A 25251-nucleotide genomic window follows, 5' to 3' on the forward strand; every position below is an offset into this window, starting at 1 on the left:
GTCCGGCGTGAGGCGTCGAGCTCAGTCGGGAGGATTCATTCTTCCCGCCTTTTGTGTCCCCGGCCCAGCGCCCGCCCCGCGGCCCGACTCGGGATGGGGAGCGGGGCTGCCCCGCCGGACACTGGTCCTTGTTTGCTGTTTCCGCAGGGTCAATGTGTGCGGGGGGCAGTGCTGCCACGGCTGGAGCAAGGCCACGGGCTCCCAGCGCTGCATCAAACGTGAGTAGAGTGCGGTCGGGGAGAGGCGTGGGGCAGGAGATGTGGTGGGAGCCGAGGGGACCAGGCTGGCACCTGGCGAGGTGGTGGGTGCTGGGATCGTCTGTGGGCAAAGAGGTGCTGGCTGAGCTACAGAGCCAACAGGACAGATCTAGTACTCTTTCTTCCATCCTTAAATCCCTCCTTCCTAACTTCACCTTTGCTGAAGGGTGAATAGTGGGTGTCTCTTGCGTTTATTCATAGCACAGATAATTACCTTTTTGGAGAGAGCTTTGTGGAGGCTTTGTATGTGTGAACATCCCCTCCCCATCCGTTCTTGGTTTTTAGGAGTTTTTAGAATGGGGGACTTAACAGGGTAAAGAATATACTAGAGGAGCACAGGTGGGGAGCAAGGAATTGCCATCTACCCACTCTGTCCCTTCACCAGTATGACACATGAATGATCCTATGCTTACCACATGGAATTTTTGAAGCACTGAACAACGTGAAAGAAGTGGGTTTGGTGATGGTAGAGTGATGTACCTTTCCTGGGATAACTAGAAACACAAAATAGGTGCATAATGCTGAACCAATCCTGCTATGCTCCTGTTGTTCTTTCTAATGGGAAAGCAGAAGAATTTCTGCTACTTTAGGCAAGACTCGGAATGATTGCTAGTGGCTAAACTGGAGTGATGTCATGAGGTCCGGAAAGACTGGAAGGGCATAAGTCTTCAGGAAACTCCTGTGAGTATCAGTGAGATTGGGCAGATCTGACACTATTGCTGTAGTTCAGGCTGTCCCTGAGAGAGCTGGAGTAAACACTGCTACACTGCTTTCGAGATTTTTTTTCCCCAATGGCTTTTGTCCCTGTGTGGGATTTTTCACAATAGGGAGCAATCACTTTTGTAATCCTGACTAAGGTCAAGTACCTTTGACCTGCATGGACCTGTTGCTAAGAAGCAAAGACTTTATGACAGTAGTTAAAGACAAAACTTCACCATTTCCCTGCTAATTTAGACATGTATTTAATATATGCTTCTAAATTAACATTTTCAAACACATGCTGCTGTGTTAGGTTAGTCACATTTGCTTAACACCTTACAAGTACTAGAATGTTTTCCTTCAGCTTACAGCGGTATTTTGAGGCTAACTGCAGAGCTTAATAAAAACCTACCTTAGCTTAAAGACTAATAAAAACAAAAAACCTCTTAGTAATTTCAGGACATTAAGTGAAAAATGTATTTTAACTGTGCTATTGTCAACCAATTTTATTTTCACTATTTTGAACAAAACTCAAACAATGTTTTGATTTTTTTCTTAATGTCTTTTTCTCTGTCTTCTAGTAACTTTCCAGGCAACTATTTTGTTTGTAAATTAGGTAACTTTCTTTGCTTTTTGTCCTTTATGCTTTGTCTTTTTCACTTCTCTGTTTATCACTTATCTTTTCTTTTTTATTACCTTTTATTTTTAGAGCTTTCAGTAAGGACCAAGTCAGACAATTAGATTTTTATGTGATAGCTGTGTAGAATTTAATTTAAATCCATTAATTACTTGGCTAGTTCATACAGTTACTGGAGGAATGGAGTAACAAAGTTAAAGAAAGGTGGGGGGATTTTCTCATTTTGTGCCTCTGATATTAGGTTCTCCTTAGCATTAAATATTTTTATTCCCTGCTCTGATGCTTCTCTAATTCCTCCTAGCAGTGGTATAATACACTTGGCTTGGATTTGCTCAGTTTCACCCCTCTCTTGGCAGGCCAAGGGAAGCACTGAATGTACTGAAGTTGTCTGTTTTGTAACTTAGGCAAACCATGAGATAGCATTGACTTGATTCAGCTCACAGTCATAAAAGCCAGATATCACCTTTTCTGGAAGCTCCTGATGTTCCTTTCAGAAGAAAAGAAAATTATAACTGAACAACAGTTAACCCCTTTGTTTCCTGTAAAATTATAAGTGAGTTTTTAAAATTCAGATAGCAGGCTCTGTTGGTTTTGAGTGCCTTATTGCAGCAGTGGATTAAGAGTGCCACAGATGCTGGCACACCTGAGCTGACTTGATGCAAAGTTGGTTTGATTCTGCCAGGGTTTATTAGTTCAGGCTCAGTATCACTTTAATAAGCTATTTAGTCTCTAGGGTCAGATTTTATTCTTTTGCATGGTGCAAAGCCTGAGTTAATAAACCCCAGACCCATACTGGCTCTTTCCAGAGCCAACTTCCATTTGTCTGCATCGTGCTTCCAGAACCAGAGTGCTGAGAGCCAGCTCTGATCAGCGAAGTTTATTAGCTCAGGTGTAATCCCAGGCTGGAACAAGCAGCATGTGTTTCTGCTCTGCTGCACCTGTGTGAATAAGCCTGCCTGGAACCCTCAGAAAGATGGGGTGAAGGGTAGAGGTCTGCTCTTGCAGCCAGGCTGCCTTCCCCTTCCCTTTGCCTTGCTGGGTGGTGTTTGCCAGCCCTGCTTTCTCACATGTGAGGCTGTGGCTGCTGTTCTCTTGGGTGACTTCTGTCCCCATGGTCTGGCTGGGAGCAGTGGCAGCCACGTCCCTTTTCCCTCAGTAGCAGCAGCAGGAGGTGTTTGAAATGTCTCTGTGCAGGTCAGAGGGCAGCATCTGTACAGAGGTGGCAAGGGAACTTTGTAAGTACTTTTATGTAAACTTTAGTCTGAAGCTGAACTGCCTGTTGTGTTTACATTGTTCATGTTCTCTTGGAAGCCTGACAGTCCTCAGAAGGTGAACTTCTGTCTTTCTGTGAACTGTGTGAGAGTGCCTACCATGTCCAATTTAGACATGTAGGGTTTTCCCCCCTCTGTCCCTAATATTTCAGTTTTACATTGTATAAAGAACTTTTTTCAAACTCAGAGTGACTTAAATTATGAAGAGCTGCATCATTTAATTAAAAAGATGAAATGATAACGCTCAGCATTAGAAGTATTCAGAATTGCTTTATGATGCCTAACAATCAAAACCAACCTTTTTGAAGCTTTCAGAACATCCGCCTTTGGGTAAAGACAAAGGTGGGAAAAATTGAACCACAACAGTAAACATCTTGGAAAGTCAGAAGCACGTGAAAATGTTTAGGACAAGGCTTGTGTTCCAGTCATAGTTATCATAGGTTATAATCTGTGCAAGTGCAGTAATGAGATACCACTGAGGCTGGAGACACCATGTTTTGTTAGTACTTGTTGCATAACAGAGCTTTTTAGAAACATTAATTAGCTCTGTAACATGTCTGTAAGGCAAGTAAAGCTTAGAGAGTGGGGTTTTTATTATTTAATTTATGGAAATTAAACCACAGGTTAAACGTGGTCTTAGACAAGTTATAACAACTCTCAGGAAGGCCTGTGCTGGAAATCAGGAGTCCCACCACCCAAATGTGTGTTTATCCTGTTGAAATCTGTTGTCTCCTACTTCATTACCTACTACTAAATTTCTGTTAGTTAAAACTACTTCTACAAAATTTGCTCTTCTGCTTGTTCTGGTTTTGTTTGCTTAATGGTACAAGGAGCTGTTTTTCAAATTGGGAATGTAAGAGAAAATTATCTATTGTACGGAGAATCTGATACCTTAAAAAGATAAATGAGAAGAACCACCTTGTAGTAGTAGTAAACCCCTTGTAAAAGGGGTTTTGTCTGGAGTATTAATAGCATTTGTTTGTGAGTGATCTCAATGTAAACTGGATGGTGAAAAAAAATGGAAAGGAGAGAGCCTGTGGTTTTTAATGGCATGAGTTCCTTACTGCAAAGGTGTAAGAAAGGCTCATAGGGCGAAGAGGTGAGGAAGTGGATTTTGGAGGAACACATTCAGAATAAATTTCCTATAGGGAGAGAAATTGCTGTCTATGTAGAACCCAGGTGTGCCACCATTGTCAATTAAGATTAAAAGGGTATTAAGTCTTTCTTAGTTGAAGGTGTTTTATGTTTGCATGCATGTATTCCATGCATAGGGCTAGTACTTTGGTGTTCTAACTAGACTGAATTCTATGAGTTTGATCATGAGCTGTCTGTCATGTGCTTGGGCACTTTGGGAAGGTCATCAGAAAATAAGAAAGCAGTCTGTTGGCTTCTTCTTTGTATTAAAATATTATCTTGAAAATTGTCTTTTAAGAAAGACTGCCTGACTCGATGTTAAATAAAGACTTAGAGGTTTAATTTATTTTTCAGAATAAGAAAATACACAACAGTAGATACTTGCTGCTGTAGAGGCAGGAGACTAGAAAGTTGTGTGAATACTTGCCCCGAGGAAGGGTCCCCTTTGTTCAGTTTTTAAATTTGCTTGGCCTCTGCCTGTGTACTGCTGTTCAGCTTGAGCCACCTCCTCCCTAAAGTCCCAGAGCTGCAGTTCTTGCTGTGGCTGAGTAAGCATGCTACAGCTCTGTATCTCCTTCAGGACTTGGGCACCTGACAGTGTGACCAGGGGCTCCAGATCACCTGAGTGGAGTATGCCCTAAGTTGCTTCCAGCTTGTGCTTCTGAATTTCTTAGGGAAGGTGCTTAGGTGTTGTCCTGGAATAGGTTAGGATCCCGACCTGGAAACTTAGAAATATACGTGAGTCCTCCAGTTTAGATGTAAAACTCTGGATCACTTTAGTATGATTTGCTTGGAATCTTTGGAATCTCTTTTTCTGCCTTCAGTACAGCTCTTAGAAAGGGGTATCCAGGAGAGCTGTACTCTTCATCATTAGAACTGAGTACTTCAAATGTTTGCAGCTGTGCTTCTTGGTGGTTTTCTGGTCACAACCAGTTCCCGAGGCTTGTGCTTAATCAGTTTTGTGGCTTTGAGTTTTACCAAGTTCTGTTTATTTACATTGTGTATACAAAGCCTAACTATAACATACTGTCCCCAAATGTTGTTTCTTCTCATTCTAAGACCATCATCTCAGTAAAAGCAATATCAATCTCCTTCAAATTATGTCTAAATCAAAATTTAATATCTGCATTTTAAAGAGACAAACTACTTTGACCCATGTGACTGACCTATACATTAGTCCTTTTTGATCTATCTGTCCTTTGATGCGGTTTTTAAACAATTCAGAGTTGAAAAACTGAAAGTTTGAGAAGCTTAGTTTTGCCTTTGTGTGCTTGCTGCTGTAATATGTAAATAAAACTTTTGCATTTCACGTACAGGAAATGGGCTTTCATAGTGGGAAAGTGCTTGTTAGGCCTTGGTAGTAATTATTCTCTGCTTTATTTTTCACTTACTGCCCTTGGGAAGGGGATAGAATGACAGGGTCCAAATTCTTGTAGTCTTTGTACATTAGCATTACCAAGCAGCATGGAGCTGATCTATAGACAAAACCCTTTGGGTTTGATGACCTGAGGCCCAGGGCATGTGTGTTTCAGGGCTTAGTGTTTTATTTTAGGCAAGGTGTAGGCTGGTCTTGTGGAATGAACACCAATATGAGGCTGAAATACATTAGGTACGTTCTTGGAGTGCTCATGTTTTGAGTTTTGCTTTTTATTATTTAGATATATTTTTTTTTTGCATCTTAAAAGAAATAGAGTGCTCACACCTAAAGATGGTCCCACAACACAAACCAAACCTCTGTAGGTGCAGTTGGTATGACAGCTTCATGAGAGGCTGACCTGAATCAGCAGTAATGCAGACTTTGAGCACAGTGTCTGTCTGTCTCCTGGCCATTGTTGGCAGCCAACCTCCCTCCTGTGAGACCCGGCTGTAAAAGAGCTGTGGGAAGATGGGGGAGCTGTTAGCTGCTGCCGCCTCTACACACGACCATGCCATGTGCCATTCCCTCATTTTGGTGAGGAAACTTAAGTCCACAATTAGTATGAATTGAAACCTACCCAGCCTTCTCTTTGTGAGACACTGGGGACTTTACTGGAAACAAGCTCATAATGGTACGTGGTCTGTTTAATACAAACACTACAAGTGTGTGTAGAATTAAGACAGAACAGAAAAAAAAAAACCTTAAAAGAAATTTGTCAAGATGTTGTGCTCTCACGCTGGAGCAGATGGCAGATTGATAGTGAACTTGTTCAGCTCATTGCAGCAGTTAGTGTTAACAAAAGAAGTTTTACCTGCAGTAAAATTGTGGTAAATCTACAGTGGATAAAAAGTCCTGAACGCTTCCCTTCTTAATAGAGAATCAGAATGAACACAGAAAACTGAGGTGTTTTGGTTTTATTTTGCTTCTCTCCCTTTCAGATTGTTGACTGTTTGTTTTCAGTGTGTAACTTGGAAGTGGAGCAGAAAGCTGTCTGTGTGCCAGGGAAAGCCGTGGTTCATCCCTCAGTTGTGCACTGCCTGGTTCTGCGCAGGTGTAGGAGCAAAATGATGTATTGACAGAGAAGTGATGCTTTGATACTTGTTGCAGTGCGAAGCAATTTCCTGTTTTAGCTATCTCAGTCCCTCCCAGGTGTGGCAATACCTTCTCCCTTCCTCTCTCCCTGCCTCGTGCTGAGAGCTGTCCGTCAATCTCAGTAGGTCAGCAAGGCCATCGTCTAATAGGCAAAGTTCAAAAGATGCCTCTCAGCCCTGGGGACAGTTGGCCTGTCTAGGTGTCATTGTCCCCTGAGACTTCCCCCCTCCTACCTGCTTGGTGGCATTTCTACCCCTTCCCTCCCCCTGTCCCCAGGGTTTAAAAGGACACTGAGACCATGCGGTCGTATTCTGTGAAGCTGTTACCAAGATTCTGAGATCAGTGACCCTGGAATAAAACTCTGGATTAAACCCTCCGCAGAATCTGTCTCCTTTTCATCTTCACCTCGCCTAAAGCTTTTCCATCAGAGGTAAAGCCTGAGTTCCTGCATGTCTGGACTTGTCTAAGTGCCAGCTGCAATTTACAGCCAGCCAAAAGGTGTCTCTGAGGTGAAACACCACAGCTGCCGCCTCTGGCCAAGCAGCAGGGCCCAGAAGAGCCCAGGCACGTTCCACCCGGTAATATTGGGATTTTATTCCAATAGATACTCACAGTAGTAGTCTTACACCTCTCTCGTTACATCAATCTTCCTGAGCATGGAGAAAGGAAGAGCTGGAAGGGAACATGCTCCCCTCTCCTTCCTGTCCTGCGAAGTGGCTTTGTGTTTGGATCAGTGAGCCTCCCAGCCTTGGGAAAAGCAGGGCTGTAGCGAGAGGTGGGGTTCTGCTCTCTGTGAGGCCTGGAGAAAATGCAGCCTTGACCACGGAGGGCTGCTTGTGCCAGCTGATCCTACCTTAAAGGAAGCTTGGATTGCCGGGGAGCTCTAGGATTTGTAGAGGGTAGATGAAAAGGGGCACACACCTCCCTAAATTGTCTCCCTGTTCAAACGCTGGAGTAGGTTGTGTTAACAGGTTATTGATGGTTTGGGTGGCCAAATCAGTCCATGCTCTGTAACTGATATGTTAGTTGTTGTACTGATGTTGGGCTGGATATGAGGTTTCTTTCTTTAGTTGGCTTTTTAGTCTGCCTTTAAAAGCAGCAGTACTTGGGTAGCCTAATTTATTCCTAGAAAATAGATCTTGTGCATTGACTAAAGAAAGAAAGCGAATCTCTAGCATTTCTCCACATCTGTGACTGCACACACAGGGGGAAGAAGCATTTCACATTTAGTAAGGCAAGATGTTAATTTAAATACAGAGCTAAAAATAGGTCTGCTTGGGCATGTTCTTTTTTTTTTTTTTTTGGTGAAGTGCAGATAGTAATCCCTGCATGTGGGAAATTGTTTTGTGTCCTATGGCAAGATTTAGTTTTTTTATAATTGAGGTCAGGTTTTTATTATCCCTAGATGGCAGTTTAGGCCTGGAATTTCAGAGAAGCTCAACCAAATGGCGCACTCTTATTGAGAATTGGTTGAATTTAGGGAAAACTTCATCGTACTTACTGGTTTGCTACTCTAATTAATAGTTTTTTCTCTAGTCTTTCTCTTTTTTGTAACACTTCAGTTGTCTGAATCCTGCATCCAGTTAAATATTCCCAGTTGTCTTAGTTTGATCAGTTTCCTGCAAATTTATGATGAAAGATTTTGTAACAAAATAAGTAAGCGCTGTACTGAGAAATGTTAAGAGAATTAAAAAGGATTGCATACTGGAGTGTTAACCACTCAAGCAGCAGCAACAGTGTGTAACATGTGAATCTGCTGCTTTCTTTGGCTTAGTCCATTCTGTAATGAGCAATTTTCATTTTTATTTGTAGGCACTGGAATGATAAAGGGATTTGTAGCATGTGAAATGTTTGTCTTGTTAGAATATGCATAGTTATGATCTTCTATAATTAAATACTTTAAAATGCCTCTCAGATTGTACAGTCTTAAATATTTATATTATATAAACTCCAGTAAACACGACATGAATGAAAATGCCAAGTATGAAACAGTGTGTTATATTCTTGTTGCTGATAGAATAATGCATCCTTTTGCTGAAGTTAAGCTCTTGAAGTATTTGAGTACATTGGCTATTCAATTCTCCTGAGTCTTGGCATTCAGAGATTATACTATGGAGATACATAGAATATAATATTAGTAAAGTACATCATGGTGCCATTAGGTTAAGAGAGAAACTGATTTTTTGTGTGTTTGTTTTAAAAGAAATATGTATGCTAAAAGCATTGTTTTTTGTTTCCCTCCCTTCCTGGAGGTCATGTTTACATGCCATTGTGGGAATGAATCTGATGGTTTGAAGTGGACAGCAAAGAATTCCAACATGTGCTTTCATTTGAAATATATTTAGGGGAAGAATTCCTTAAGACCATATAGTTATGATAAAAACAAGTTCCTGTGTAGAAAGACACAGATGGTTGCAATACTACCTTCATTAGTAGTGTAGAGGTCATACAGGTTTTCTGCAGTTAATGTAATTTCTTAGGATTGTATAAAAGTAATTTAAGCTTTTTTTTTTTAAATAAAATGGTTTTACAACAAGGTTGTATCACCCTTGGTTGCAAATTCCTCTTTCCTTCATTCTCAGTGAATATTTAGAATAATTGGATATATTTCTGGTAAACTTTTCAATTTTTGAAACTTCTTTGGTGTGAGATACCCAGATAGAGAACTAGATCCCCAGAAAAACATTAGCTTCAGTAAACTTTTGGTTTTCTAGACTCCAGTTGCATCTTCAGTCCGGACAATGACTTGATACTTAAAAGGGTATTCAGAGTAAAAGCAAATAATTAAGTGGTGAGCTAAGCAGTAGGGTAGTTCAGAGAACAGGAAATTCTAAAAAAACATTGCTCTTCTTCAGGATGTCAGCACCATATTCAGGTTTTTCTGAGGCAAACTGAAATATGCCTCTTTGCTTTCAGAACCCACAACTTTTTGCCTTCCAAGGAAAGCACTTCACTGCTTTTCTTCTGGAATCGGTGGGGGATCATCACTCTGTCTTTCAACCCAGCAGGAGTTAAAGGTGCCTTTGTATCACAGCTTTTTTGTTTAGGATGTGCACTCAACCAAGATGAGCTTTGGTTTGGTTTCCTTGTGTGCTTGAGGAATAAAAATCTTGCATTCATGCAAGAAGGCAGTATTTGTTATGCCTTTAGCAGTGTTCCTATGTTGCATGTAAGGAAACTTGAAAACTCTGCCCTCAGCACAGATGTATCCATGTCATAGTGTTGGTTTTTCCCCTTTCTGTAAACTTCATGCATGCATCATTTCTCAACCATTTTGTGCTGGAATCTGAAACAGCTCTATGCTTAAAATCCTCTTTCCAATTGCTGTGTTTTCTATTATTTGCCCTCTGGCATGTATTGTGCCTGACAGGATTTACACACTCCCGTGGGAGAAGTTGATACATACTGTGCCAATGTGCACGGTGATGAAATTTGTTTAAACTGCTGCTGAACTATTATGTGTGCTCAAGAGGAGGAAAAAAAAGGTAATTTTCATGTGGAAAAAGAAAAAAAACTGGTAGATGGGTGCATTAGAAATAGCATGACTCACAACACTGTTATAGCAATTGTGTTGAAGTATTAGAAGTTCAGGAACGACATTGAAAAATGTTTGTGGACATCTAAGTACTAACCAACAGCATTGCTTGTTAAAGGAAATACGTGAAGGTGGAGCTGAGGCTAAAAGGCTAGAAACTTGGGTGCAGAAAACTTTTGGGATATTTATATTTCTTTATTGTGAGTTTCTCACTGAAAAATTCATTTTCGTGGATTTCTGTTCTCCACAGGGAAATAAACTTGTAAATGTGTTGTTACTTTTGAGAAGGTTAAAAGAAGTGATTAGCATAGGAATGAGATTGTAATGATCTTAATCCAAGAATTAGCATTAGTTTAATATTGCTTTAATACAAACATTTTTAGGACAAGTGGAGTCAGTTATACTTGTATTTTGATTCATTTGAAGGGGAAAATATAATTTTTTATCCAAACTCCTTCCATAAATGACAGCATTTTATGCTTACTGATTCAAGATAATAAATTATGCTTAATTTGGAATGTATTGAAACTTCTGTATATGTAGAAGTTTTAAGATATTTGTGTTTAGAAACTATTATAAATCTTTTCTTTTAGGTCTTGCTTCTGCAAATATTTATATACACTTTAACTGTAATGACATGAGCACATGGACTGAAAAGTGTGTATGTATAGATCAGTCCCAAACCAACATAAGATGTTTTGGAAGGGGTGTGTATAAACCTAACATTAGTGTTATTTTACCCTTGCTATTCTGAAAGAATGTCCCAAATACAACCATGCTCAGCCTAATACACATTTGTCAAACCCAGTAGTAGTCTGAGAGAGTGGTGAGCAGTAGTTGATTAGAGAAAGATGTAGAACAAAGATGAGCATTTTGGGATACAGTTTTGGGCTTTTTGTGACTTAGGTACTCTCGAAGCAAATGTGTCACTGTGACTTTAGATACAGATTACATGGTCTTAAAACATAAACCAACCCAAGACAACCCTTGTTCCTCCCCCACTGAATTGGGTCTGGCTGAGCTGGAGCTGTGCTTTGCATTGGTACCTAGAAAGGTGTTGGTAACACTGTGGGGTTTTGGCTACTGCTGAGCAGCCCTGGTACAGCCCCAGCAATGTCTCCCAACATTCCCTTCCCCCCATCAATAGGTTGGGGGTGGGGAAGATCCTGGGAGGGGACACAACTGGGACAGCTGACCCAAACTGACCAAAGGGGTATTGCATACCATATGACACCAGCCCAGATAGAAAAGCTAAGGAAAGGTGAAGAAACAGAGGGCATTTGTTATTTACAAAGCTTGCCTTCTGATGAAACCCCTCTGCATGCTGAAGACCTCCTTCCTGGGAAGTGGCCAAACATCACTTGCTGATGGGAAGTAAAGAATAAACCTGGTGGTTTTTTTCTCTTTACATGTGTGCACACAACCTTTTTCTTTAGTAAACTGCCTTATCTCAACCTATGAGTTGTTTTTGATCTTATTTTCTTTCCCCTGTCTAGCTGGGGACTCACCGAGCAGCTTAGTGGACACCTGGCATCCCAGGTCAACCTCACCACAAACCATACTTCTGGAAAGTGAGGGAAGATTGGCAATATTGTCTATGCCTGGCCTTTCAATGTGGCCAACTTCCATGGCACAGCAAGTTTTGGATGTTGCAGTCTAGTAGCTCAGAGAGCAGATCAGTCAACCTCTGACAGAAAAATCTATGGAGACTTATTAAACACAAAACCAGCACTCTTGCTCAGGAAGTTGCTGAGCCTCTAATTCGTAAAAGCTGTAGTGGTATAAATTTTTATTGTGTCTCACCCTGTCCTTAAGCATCCACCTTAGTAATGGAGGGAGAACACTCCACTTAAATGGATCTTTAATTTGACCCACTAAGCTCAGCCTCATTATTTGCATCTTTGCCAAGCTCCATTTTGAATTTCCAGTCATGACCCCCTTGAATTGAATAGGATGAAGTCAATTGCCTTTAACAGCAGTACATTGGCCTGCTTTTCAGTTTTGAACTTAATACTTCCACGCTGCAGGTTTTGGAAGCCTAGCTTTATGGAAAATACTGGTGTTTTCAGTTTTATGGGCCATTATTGTTGTCTTCAAACAAAATAATTAGGTCATTCATTTGGCACACTACAGCTGTCTTGAACATTTTAGAAACTAAACTGCTGTATTATGTCAATTAAAATGTTCCTTTTAATTCTTTCCTAAAAATGTGATCTTTTATCCAGTTTTGTGTTCTTCTATTATGCAACATTAATGTAGGACTTCAATCAAAAAGTTCATTGCTGTGAAGATTTAATGGGTGGGGTTTTCAACCTGTTGTCACTGGTCTTATAACATAGTTGCTGGATCTCCTGATGGTTCTTTTGTTAAAGGCCAGTTAGAGTAATGCAGTTTGTCCTGCAGAGCATTTGCTTCGTGTACATGTAATGTGTTTCAGGGTTTACTTTACTCTCAGTGAAGTAAGAATGATCAAGTCTGTGTGGGCAAAAAAGATGAGGTAATTTCAAAACAGGTTCTGTTTTTAGCTTTATAGTTTTAAATTCACTGCAGCCTTCACTTTAATCAGTAGAAACTCAAGGTTTTGTAGGCTTCTGAAGCACAGCTTGCGTTCTTAACTGCAGGAAAAAGAGTTGCAGTCTTTCCAGGGTTGTCTTTTGTGTATGTATACATTGTTACTTCACTTTTGAGGGGAGATATGCCATAATCAGTGTCCTAGCAGAGTGGGTATTTTTTCATACTGACTTTTGGTGTGCTCTTCTTAGCTTACTTCAGAGTTGAGTCATTGGTTTTAAAATAATTTCTTTACAAACTTAGAGGTTAATATAGGCACGTGTCCATAAATGCCCACAAATATATGAATGCTTTCTTGATATAAAAATGGGGCTTTTGAAAGTCTTACTTTTTTTAAAGAATTTTTTCAGATTTTTTCTAAAGCACTCTCAACTGGGCCCAAATTCTTTACTGTGATTTTTGCACAGTTCACACAGATGACCCAGGTGGTGGGGTCACTCTTCTGGTCTTAAAAATCTCTCCAAAGCCAGTGAGATTTAATTAGAATTTCAGGCTCCTGAATTTATTTTCCGCTATATAATTTATTTCAGTCATGTGCATATAATTGAATTTTCACTGTTTCTAGCAAAGTCTAAATTTTAAAATAAGGCACAGGGAAGACTTGGCTTATCTATTACAGCATATTCTTGTTACAAATCCCTTCTCAAGTTTACAGTGAAAATGGTCTTCGGTCTTCCAGCAAAGACAAGACAGACTCTCAAAAATAAACAGTAGAAGTGAGCAAATTATACTTTTGTGTTGCCAGGGAGGTGTATAACATATAGTTAAGGTAGCCTAGCTAAATATATGAGAAAGAAGAGAACTTTTACATGGAGAGGAAAGTGTATGTGAAAAAACCCCATGCAGAACTCAGGTTTAAGTTGTAGGGCAATTCTGTTGCTGTGTGCAGTTGGTATATATGATACATTTGCCAGTGGATGAAATAGGCCTCCAAACTAACACAGTCCCATCCTAATGAGTTAATTCATATATATTCTTGTACATTTAATTTATTTTTACATATAGAAGAATGTATTAGAACTTGATTGAAGTGTCAAGTACTCTATTTGGACCAGGGTTGTGGACTGATTTTTGTTCAGTTGGATGTATCTAAATATGGTGCAGAATCCCCTGTTATAGTTCAAGACATTATCTTACCTATTCTAGTAAAAAAATTATCACCTGACATATACTTTTGTTGATGTTAAAAGATCATTAACAATATTAAAAATTTGCTTCGTTTGTAGGAACAAAGTAGCTCAGCCATGTTTTTTTTCTTATACATGCTTCATTGTATACCATCTTTAATGTGAATAATGAAGAACTTTTTTTTTGCTTTAATATCAAATTGTGTCCTTTAGATAAGATAATTAATTTGTTTTGCCATCTTTATGTGATGCAAATTTCAGCATCCAAAATAAATCCTCAAGGTAGACGTGCCTTTGCAGTATTATCTATATACATAATCCACAGTTGCTTTTGCTTTTCTTCCTCCCTCCCTCTGGTTTTTGGATGGGATTTGCTGCTCCTCCCAGTTTCTTGTTCATTCAGAGTGGAGTTGGTACTGCATTATCTGGGTGTACAAGCTGGGTGTCGAGTCTAGGCTGCTTATTCAGTCTCCCTCTGTAGTCACTAGACAGACCAAGGCAAAGCAGTGTAATCAATCCTCTCTGAAGGCCCAGTGTGTTTTAAAGAATCTGATTGCTTTTCACTGATGGTACAAAGAATCTATAGAAGCTGGTCTGGGATAATCACAAGCACCTGTCTGTTTCTTCCTAGGTGTAGCAATGTCACTGTAGCAGCAGCTCACATCTCCTGTGTTGTTACAGTGGGGCGACTGCAGGGAATGTCATTTGGGTTTTAGAGGGGGAAGGGATGAATTACTTCAGGCTTCTCTGCAATGTTTTGGTGATCTATAATGTGGCTGTAGGGATTCATTGTAGGCACCTATGCAGCATCTGATTTTAAAATAGTAGTAAAATGAATCCCAGCCTGGATCAGTAGTAGAATTCTGTACCTGGGTTGTATTGTTTCATCAGGTGCAGTTTGGATTTTTAAAGTATGAGGAGAAGCGATGATGAGCAGAAAGGAGGAAGATTTGAAATAGTGCTATATTTCGTTATTTAACTAGTGTATTTCCTATTTTTTAGATCCAGCATTTTACATTTTGAAGTTGTTCAAATGCTGTGCATGTCTGTTGTGCTAGAAATCAGTAAAAGCTGTACCAACTTGTATATTGTCTTTTGTGGAGCTTAGCAATATTGCTCTCTCCTACTCCAGTTAACATTAATGCCTTTTTTTATTGTGGGGAGGGTTTGCATTTTCCTTCCTGCTTTGTTTCACAGGTACTTTTTAAAATGTCTTTCCTCAGCGAACTGTGCACCACCATGCCCAAATGGAGGGATGTGCCTGCGACCTCAGCTTTGTGTGTGCAAACCAGGAACAAAAGGGAACTCCTGTGAGGATACAGGCGTGCAAGACACCTCTCCCCCTGGAGGCCGGAGCCCCGTTGTTCCCCCGTGGCCCATACCCCAGCAGGCTGCCCAGCAGACCTTCTCCCAGAAGGTGCAGGTCCCACCCAAGGTTGGCCCTATGGCTCAGATGGCATTCACAATCAAGCAGAAGCCTCCTGTTGGGTTAACTCAGCAAATGCAACCACAGTAAGTGTTTTCTTTGCTCTCAAAGAAGATCACTATTTCAGATTTATAAAACATTGTTCCTTGCAAGTGTTTTCAAAAAAATCATACTTGGAAACTGTCACAGATTTTTTTAAAACAGCTTCTTGTTTTAAGTGTAAGATTTCAGTGGGTGTTTAGACTGTTATTACATATGAGCCAGATTTCCTTACCTGAAGAGAATATGATATCAGTCCCATGATATCAGTTAGCTTCTCTTTTCCTTAGACTGATACTACTGTACTAGTTTTAATTGGAGGAATTATTCTTAATTTACACTGATGACCTTTTGAGTTTATCCTAGAACAAAGTGTGACGTGGAGTTCTGACACATTGTGTAACTGAGGAGAGTACGATTTGGTGCTTCTGTTCTGATTTCTTCTATTTGCATTATTATTCTCTTTTAATAGAAATGTGAGTGGCTGTACTACAATGAATATTTCTGCTTGCTTGCTTTTGAAGTTTTTTTCAGGATTGTATCTGACTGCCATAAGCAGCAAGGAAACACCCATCTTGTTAGAGAATTTTTTCTCTTCCTCTTTAGTAGCTGGTGACTTAGTCAGCCTTCAATATCATATCTGAGCTTTAAATACTTAATGTGTACTCATTGTGCTGTTGTTTTTATTGATGTGTGCAACCTTAATTTATTTCAAGACCCCATTTCATATGGGGGGAGGGAGGAGCACAGGAGGGTGGCAATCAAGTGGAATGTGAACAGTTTTAGGTGTTTTCAGCTGCTGCTGTCCTTCCACTTTCAGGTGAAGACAGTGACAAAAGGTGTTTCTGTCCTGTAAGAGGTGTTGCTTTTGGAGAGGTTGCTTTTGCTTTTAAGGAAGGTGTAGTCTGTCTTGCTTCTAGTCTCCAGAGCAAGATAATCAAGACTAGGAAATAAATTGTGCTTTCCATTTTCAAAACTGTAAAAATGAATGTGGAAGGATGGTGTGTGATTTAAGAGTTCTGCACCTGAGTCCTCATAGGCTCCTGACAACAAAGTGCCGCTTCCTTTCCAAAGCTACATCTGAGAGCAGAGATCATTGAACACTCTCAGTGTTATTTGTTGTCTCATAACCCCTTTATAAGGTTTTTTTCCTTCCTAAACCCTTCTAATTCTTTGTACTAACTTTGGATCTACAAGCTCAACTAGGTTCCTACATGTCTTCTGTAATAAGAGAAAGTTACATGAATTCCCTTGGAGCTCTGAGCCATAAGCCAGTATCATCTTTGAGAAGGTAACACACTGAGGGCTTTAGGAACAAATATATCCACAGTCTTGAAAGACAGAGAAATTGCTACCCAATTTTAGTATTTCCTCGTACTTTGAGTCCAGTTCTGTTCCTACCGGTGAAGCAAGGTTTGTTGGAGTGATTAATATGAAGGGGAAATTTCCAGTAAAATCATCAGGCTTTTTTTCTGTTCCTTCCTCTCCAGACCAGCTGGACTCATCACCTGGTGTGTCTGTGGGGCACCATAAAGAGCAGTGCAACAGATCAGTACAAAAGGCCAGACAATTCCTGCCTTATCAGTACTGATTCCTGTAGAGTGTACTTTCTTTTTTCTCCCTCCCTCTACACAAAAATATTCTCAAGAACTTTTCTTTCTGTTGCAATAAAGGCCAGTTGTCCAAATTAGGTAGTAAAATAAAAAAAAAGGAGAGGAGGGAAGAAAGATAAAAGAATGTAATTTGTTCTTGCCTGAAAAAACGAATTGTCATCTTTTAAGCACTCTAAAACTGTACTCAGAAGGTTTGTGGCAGCCTCTAGAGAAGGCTTACTTTCCATTATTCCTGGAATAATGTCAGGGATAAAGGGTTCCGCTTGCAAAAAAAAGAGAAGATAAGTTGATTTTTTTTCTGTGCTACTATGATAGTTGTTGGACTATGATGCTCAAAGTATTTCTAGAAAATACCTACAGCATTTTATGCTTCACTGAAATCTCTTTACCTGCTTGCATGAGACATCATCACAGATGTACAGGAAGCAACTTCAGACTAACAAAACCGTCGCCTGTTACCTGCTGTCCAAAGAGCCTCTGCATGCTCCCATGTGCAGTGGGCTTTGTTGCTCTTGTGAGCCTTCTCAGCCTAGGATTTTCTCCCAAATGTAGAGAGACTTTTTCAGGTAGCACTGTTACTTTTTGAGATCACATGAAGATGAATCTATTTCAGTCAGCTTAATATTGGCATGGGAAAATGGGAAATTGAGTCTTTGGAGTCCTGAGAATGCCAGCCTACAACCTTGGCTGAAGCCAGGTGTAGGAGCTGGAAGTGGGGAGGAAAAAAGCTGCACAAACCAAAGCTGTTATATCAAGTGCTGCAGAAGGCTGATGCTTAGATACAGCTGTTGAAATGAATGCCAGTGATAGTTCCCATGTATGACTGTTAGGACAATTTATAGGGCTGAAAGATCCTTCTGAGGTCAGGTCTCTAACACTGACAGGGGCAGACAGGCTAGTTCCTGTTTCAATGGATCCTGTTTGGATACATTGTGATCTTGTATGTTGTGTGAGGCTGCCCAGATGCTTTTGGAATGGCTTTTCCTTTTCCCACTTCTGGAAAGTGGAGTCATCCATACTGTCAGTGTGGTGGGTGTGCTGATCTGGACACTGCTGCTGTGCAGTCAAGGACTGGACTGGTGAGAGCCAGGGCAGAACCCAACCTGGGACACCTAAATTAGCTCCTAGAGGAGGCTTGCCTCTACAAAGCTTCTGTTTTGCCATTCTCTGACAATTTGTTTCTGTTTAATATAGGAATGCAACTTTTCTAGCTTCAGTCATCAAGATGTGTTCATGCATGCTGTCTTAGGATCATGGTGGCAGTGATATTTAGGAAAGCAGGGAATTCGTTTATTTCTTTCCAGATACATTTTTTTGAAGAATAAGGTGCTGAACAGAAGGAAAGCTGGAGAGAGATTAATTTCCTGGAATATCCTGGGTTCAGCAAGTCTGTCATAGCTGTGCTCTGAAGATGGATGTACTGTCAGGTACAAGGTCTCATCTCAGAAAAATGTTAGCAGAAGGTATAGATGGCTGTAATTGAAAACAAGTGGTGTTTCAGAAACAAAAATCTGCTTCTTATTGGAACCTGTAGGGAATTCTGATGTCAGTAACAGGCGTGCTTTGTGGGCCTGAATTCCTGTGATAGCTCTCCAGTAACTCTGGGTGTTCCTTTCACATCTCGTGTTCTCACTTGTTGGCAGCAGGATAGCTCCAACAGCTTGATTTTGTGCATTTACCATCTGTGTGAGCAGAACTTTTTTTATTAAGGGATCTTTCTAGTACAGTTTTGGAAATGATCACCAGAAAGAGTACAGCATCAACCAACTGGAGCTCAGTAACACACTGAGGTGTCACTGCATTGCTCTTTCAGCCTCCTTTGGAGGCAGGTGGTCATGAAATGTGAAAATCTGCTTTAATGTTGGATAAAGCAAAGTTCACCACTCCTCAGACTCCAGGTGATAGATTTGGACTTACTGTTGTCCCTTATGTGCCCAGAAATCTCTGCTGAGAGGTCCCTTCCAAACCTGTGCTCCTGGGTCACTGGCTCTAGTCCCGTGCTATGACAGGCAGATGTATTGCCTGCTAATTTTAGTAAGCCTATCAACTGATGTCGTAAAGCTGTTTTTTGACTTCTGTTCCAAGATGTAGTATTTTTCCAGTTTAAACTATTTTTTCCCAATTTTAACTAGTTGATGGAAAATCTGCGTGAATTTAGATTGGAAAAAACATGCCTGAAAGAAGAACTGGGCATACTGGTGTGACCCTACTGCAATCAACAACGTAGGACAGTCGTAACAGAAAATTGAATACATGCTTGGTATAATATATAATTGTAAGTTAAATGTTTACATATAGATTTAAAATCTGTAGAGATTATTGACTTTCTATTGTGCAAACTCCTGTAGTTTGAGGATCACTGTAAAGTAGACTCCTCTTTTGGTTATTTCCTCACTTGTATACCAGTTCTTTTTTTGTATCTTTGACTCCATAGAATTTATTTTTTAGAACTTCTGGTTCTAAAATTTGTTAATATGATGACATATCAGGTGATGGTCTAAAAAAGATTATAGACAGGCTTTTTGAAGCTAATGTGAAAGTAGCATCTGGAGGGCATCCTTTTTCACCGCCATTATGATAGTTTTGTACTAAAGATGTACAGAGCAAGAGAAACTCTTTATTTACAAGAGCACTTGAACTTAAGTGTGAAGTCTACTTGAAAATAATTTACAGAAGCTCTTGGTAATATTGAACTTCTGTCCAAAAAGACCTTTTTTTTTTAAAGGAAACTTTTTTAAGAACAGCAGGGATAAAACTTAGGTTGGAAGTATGAAGCAATCAGATCCAACCCTTTTGCTTATAACAGGATCACTTACAAGACGTTGCTCTGGGTTTTGTGTGGTTGAGCTTTGAATGATTTCAAGATTGCAGGGTTGGAGATCTCCAGTATTTGCAGGCTTCTGTTGCAGTGTTTGACTACCCTCAGGAGAAAAAAGTATTCTCCTTTTATAGTTGAAGTTTCCATTGTTGCACATTTATTGTTATCTGTGTCTTTTTGCTGTATTCCTCCAAGAAGTCTGACTCAGCCTCCTCTACAGATTCTCAAGGGGCAGTTGTAGATCTCAGTATCATCCCCTTGAGCTATTCTTTTTTTTAAGAACTGAGAAATCTTTCTCCTCTTATATTGTGAGTCCAGTCTCTGACAGTCTTGGTGGCCCTCTACTGGCCTTGCTCCACCGTGCTGCTGTCTTGATTTCGGGAGTCCAAAACTGGTCACAGTGTTTGAGATGTTGTTTCACGAGTGCGTGATGGAGGCAGTAATCACTCCCTTGACCTGTATGACTGTGCTGCTGCTGCTGAGTATGAGATTGGCATTCTTCCTGTGAGGATGTGCTGCTGGCACCTGTTCAACTCATCCACCAGGACCCCCATTTTTTGTAGGGCTGCTTTCCAGCCATTCTGGTGCCAAATCTTGCACAGAGATACAACCATGGATTGCCACCTGGTGCTTCAGAGCTTTGGTCTGTAAGTCGTGGGTTTCTGGCTCCGCCCTCCTAGAGCCCAGTGACAGAGCTGTTTGAGCTTGTATTAGCACTGTGTGTCGCTGTTCATAGACTGCAAAATTTAGCTGTAGTGGTCAGAGGTGAGATTTTCCCAGCAGTTCTTGAGCTCACTGCTCTGTGTCAGGGAGATGAAAAACTGGTGTTCTGTCTGCAGGTTATGCTGACGACTGCATCCCTTCAGTACAGACTTCTAACATGTAATGAACTCATGCTGTGCTTGTCTTAGGATTGCTAGCACAAGGTGGCTCCAGGGAGAATCAGGAAAGTAACTTTTACATTGTGAGTTCTTTGGGGTCGATTCTGAGATGCCTTTTGCACGATGTTTTCAACAAGAAACTTGCTGCAGGGAAGCACAGTGTAACCCTATTAGCCATCAACTCATTCATGTTCTTCCTAATAGACTTGCAAAGAGTTTATGCAGATCAGTTATCCATATTATCCTCAAAGGCACATTTCTTTTGAGAATGTCAATGTGCACTTCTCTCTCACAATCCCAGCAACTTGAACACACTCCATGAGGTAAAGTTAATTTTTAATTAACTTGTCATTAAATCTGGGGTTTTTTTGGGCTGCTGCTGGAATATGTTTATGCTCCTGTATGTCAGTACAGCAAAAAGAGACAGTGATTTAGGCAAATTCCATGTGTATGGAAATCATTGTCTCGCTTTCAAGGTATTGCTTTTCAGGAAAGAAAATTGCCTCTAAGCTGTACTGGTGCTCTCAGCTCAGCTGAAAGCAGACAGCCACCATTTCAGGCCATAGATTTTTTAAATTTTTTTTTTCTAGTTTAAAAACATATGGGCCTGACCATTCAGTGTTTGAATGCATGGGTGAGGAAGGCTTTAATGAGGAGCGCTTAATGTTACTTGTTACTATGTGGCAGTATGGTCTGTTCTCTTCCAAAGTGGCTTTTTCAGGTTGTGGTTTGGCTTTTTGGTTTGTTTTGCCTTTTTTTCTATAACTATTGAAACTTATACTATTTATCATCGAATAATTATTTCAGGAGATGTTGGGAAACTATCAGAAGAACTTCTTTCCAGGGGCTTGGTAGGGCTGCAGGGGCACGGCTTTTCTTGGAAAGCATGACAGCGTGTTTTCATTTTTACAAAAATGTATTTGTATTGTTAAAATTTGGTTTGATATATTGCCGTTGTGTCATTCACAACATTGTGGCATTTGGTACCTTTGCTGTTAATAAGGTCTCTCTGTTTGCAAGTGTGTTTGATGGCAAAGCAATTATGAAACAATTTTATACTTAACTGAGACTTTTTAGCCAAAGAGATAAAAGTAACCTATTCAGGTTACTCTAAGTAAACTACTGTGCTACAGTAATGATTATGGGGTGTGGCTCAAATAAAATCAACGCTGCAAATAGCCGTTTTCCCTGCAGCAAATGGGAATCATTTTCACATGATTTTTCATTCCCTTCTTTAGAGCTGTAAATAGAGCTCAGTAGCTTGATTTGGAAAACTGTCTCCTGTCAAAATACATCTGTACTTTTAAGTTGCAAAGGAAGAAGAACAACGTGAGAATAATGATAAAATGATCACTGAATCAGGGACATTTTCCTCTGTTTCTCATATTTTGAATTTGAAAACGTTTGTAGCTATCTTTGGTCTTTGTATCATAAATCTTGCTTAATATTTGATCTAAAGCCCTTCAAATTATCAGCCCTTCCAATTATGATCTGCTCCTATTAGCTGATTTATATGTCTTGTGTATCAATATAACTTTTGGTATTGTCTTAACTTCCAGTCGCTATTGAGGCTCAGTTGTTAATAACCTTATTAAATAGATAACAAAGACACAAAGAAGCCCTCTTCAGGGGTTCTACTTAGTCTTATCTGCTACACTAGCAAAATGCTCCCTAGATGGATTAACAGTCTTCATTAAGATGATGGAGACTGGCCTTAGACAAAGGCAGATGTATCTTCAGGCAGATGTATCAGCCAGTATCTTAATCAGTCTGTCTGATTAATTACAAATGCCTCATTGATTTCATTGTTATGAATAGCCTGTTCTGCTCATGATTTAGGAACCCTGAGAGACACATATTTCATCTCCAGTGAACTTATTTTCTTCAGTGCTAGAGTCCAAGTACTTCACTGAGAAGCAATTTCTGCTTTACCTAAGCTCCCTGAAGCGTACCTATGCCATGTACCCTTGTACTGTGATCAATTTTGCCCAGGAGTCCAAAATTACTGTTTTATACAAAGTATAATCAGTTGCTAATCTAACCACTTCTAAGGAGTTTATTGCTCATGTCATCTTGTGCTAAAGTTAAGGGGTTGCTATTCATCAGTACCTGTTGAGACTGGTATTTCTTTTTTGTGTAATTGGTGAAGAGCACTAGGCAGACGGAGGAAGTGGGCTCTTCTCCTGGTGTTATTGTTCAAGTACACATTGAGACTCTCTAATAGCCAGGAGTCTATTAGAGGGACTCTGCTGTAGATCCTTGTTTGTTTCCCATTAATCTAATTTTCCCTAAATTACCCATGGCCTTAGAGAGCAGTGCTGGAGGGCCAGGATGTGAACTGTTGGCTAATTTCAGTGTGCAGCCCAGTGTTGTTGCTGAAGATAAGTCTGCAGGTGTACCCAGAAGTTTTGTAGGCAGCTGAATTATGACTACTTAACATTGAGTTAAGCAACTTCCTACACTAAGCCAAGGACCTATTGTTGTTCAGCAATTACTTTTTCTATGTGATATACTAGGAAAATTAATACCTTTGGAGTAATAGTTTAACAAAGCATTGCAGTTAATGAAGAGAATTTCTCTGTACTTGAAAGTATAACAAAACATCATTTCTGATACTGAGACATGAAGTTTGTAGAACAAATAAAATATCTGCAATAAACCATTGTTTGCTACGGCCCTGTTTTTACTAATGTAGTCTATAGGTTTGAAAATATCTCCTCCAGATGTGTACAGAAAAAAAACTTTTCTGATAGACTTTATCTATTGTAATTTAATTTTTTTTAAGTTTAAAGTACTGTCTTTAAAACTTACCATGCTACTGGGGAACAGACTTTATTAAAGCCTCTAGCACCACTGGAGGATATTAACATGAATTCTTTGTCAGCTTGGATGCTGTGAGAAATTATGTTTTAGACTTGTCAGGGATTTTATAAGTGGCTTTATAGAAAAGACTGCTTTTGAATATTCCATGTGCTGGTTTTGTATTTTTTGTTTCATTAAAGAAACAACTGAAGATACAGTTCTGTATGTTCTGTGTCAAGAAAAGAGATTTTGTTAAAAGGAGATACTATTAGTACATACTATTATGTCATTGGGCAGTAGGTGGCAAGCTTTGCTTTTCCTTCTACTTAAGGTTTCTTTTCATGTTGCAGAATGCCAGAATTTTTAGAGGAGTGGTTTAAATTCACTGGATGATGTAATTTATTGGCAGCACATTTCTTTAACAATCTCTTTTGTTCATTGTGCATAATTGTCTTGCTATTGAATACTGAAGGAAGGCCTCTTTTCAAATGATGGATGCAAATCAAGAAATGTGAGCTCTGTTGTATTGTCTCATGACTTCTGTGGGCAGATTACTAATGGACATTATATAAATGAGGTGAAGTCACAGTCAATCTGAAATTATTTGGGATCTTCCTGTTCAATTCTGTTGTGGACTGCAGTACAGCTAGGGAAAAGGGGGAACAACACCCTCTTTTAGTACGATATTTTCCTGTATTCTATCCCTATAACTAGTAAATCTAAAGAAAAAATAATAGAATATTCATTTGTCTGTCTTATTATGCATCATGTTCTGGTCTGTGTGCTCACACCCTCCCTTCCATTCCCCCCGAATTGCTGTAGCTGTCCTCACAAACTCAACCTGCTCTGCTGATGTGTTGGATTCAGCATGGGGACAGTGAAACAGCAGCAGCAAACTGTCCAGCTAAAGCTAAGGTTGTGTAGAAAGGGCAATGCTAGAGTGCTTGTCTTTAGGAACTTGCTGTTGGGTGTGACTGTCAGTAGCCTTTCTCTGCTCAGACTTCTTGCCTAGAGCAAATGGCCTGGCAGCTGATGAATTAGTGATCAGCTCTGTATCTTTACCAAGGATACCAGGGATGTAGAACCTGTGGTCCTATGCCATTCACCTCAGCTGTTTTCCAACTTAGACATTCTAAGCTGTTCTCTAGAACAATTTTTACTCATTAGCCAAGTTAATTATTTGAGTTTCGTCATAATGAATGAGCTGGAGTTCTTCTTGCTTTGCTATTGAAGTTTTGGGGAAGTTTGTTCTGGATTAAAAAATTTACATGCCTCTTTCTCAGTCACTCCATCCTAGGTGCACTTTATGATAATTGCTCTGAGGATGATCAACTGTTTTGGATATCCTTGATCCCAAACATCAACACAGTCATTCAATTATGCCGTTCTAGAAATTCTAAAACAGTAATTAACATTTTCTTATTATGGCAGGGCATTTTGCAGGGAGAGGTCTCCGCATGTACATAGAGGCTCCATATGAATTTACATTTTCACTGCTGAAGCTTTTTGTCTTCATGAAGGAGGACAATTCCTAATGAAGATCAGAACTGTTTGGGGACTAGTAATGCAGACCTGAGCTGTTAGTTGAGGCTATGGTTAATTTCATTGCTGCAGGAGCACTAAGCTAAAAGGATCTTTGGCATCAACTATTGGTAAATTGAGACCAATGTTTTGAGATCCTGATACTGTGGTTAACTCTCACTTCTGTAGTCTTTGGCCGTGCTATGATCTGTGTGTGCTAGAACAAAAACTGGTTCAAAGGTAGTTACTCATCTCTTTGTGCTGCCAGGCACTGAGTCAGCCCTCAAGAGCACCTCCATTCATCATTCTAGGGAAATGTAGTCATCGGGCTGCAGTCACTGTTCGGTTCAAACGGCTGGGCTCCCTCAGGACTGGGATCAATCATGTTGGCAGAGAAGGTGGAGATGATTT

At 40.0% G+C, this 25251-nt stretch overlaps 1 protein-coding gene across 6 annotated transcripts in view; it reads left to right on the top strand.

The window, feature by feature from the left end:
* Positions 1-117: 117 nt before the first annotated feature.
* The window catches only part of LTBP1 (latent transforming growth factor beta binding protein 1), a 187451-nt gene continuing 162317 nt past the window's right edge, over positions 118-25251 (top strand). For 5 of the 6 annotated variants that reach the window (XM_031061012.1, XM_031061025.1, XM_031061007.1 and 2 more), the window contains exons 1-2: positions 140-218; positions 14964-15252. In XM_031061012.1, coding sequence (XP_030916872.1) covers positions 14996-15252 — 257 coding nt within the window. In that variant the 5' untranslated portion in view covers positions 140-218; positions 14964-14995. Of the gene's footprint in view, positions 219-14963; positions 15253-25251 lie in introns of all 6 variants that reach the window. The other variant, XM_005416252.3, reaches the window with a different exon arrangement.

This window comes from Geospiza fortis, unplaced genomic scaffold (genome assembly GCF_000277835.1).
Source record: "Geospiza fortis unplaced genomic scaffold, GeoFor_1.0 scaffold41, whole genome shotgun sequence".
Classification (NCBI taxonomy): domain Eukaryota; kingdom Metazoa; phylum Chordata; class Aves; order Passeriformes; family Thraupidae; genus Geospiza; species Geospiza fortis.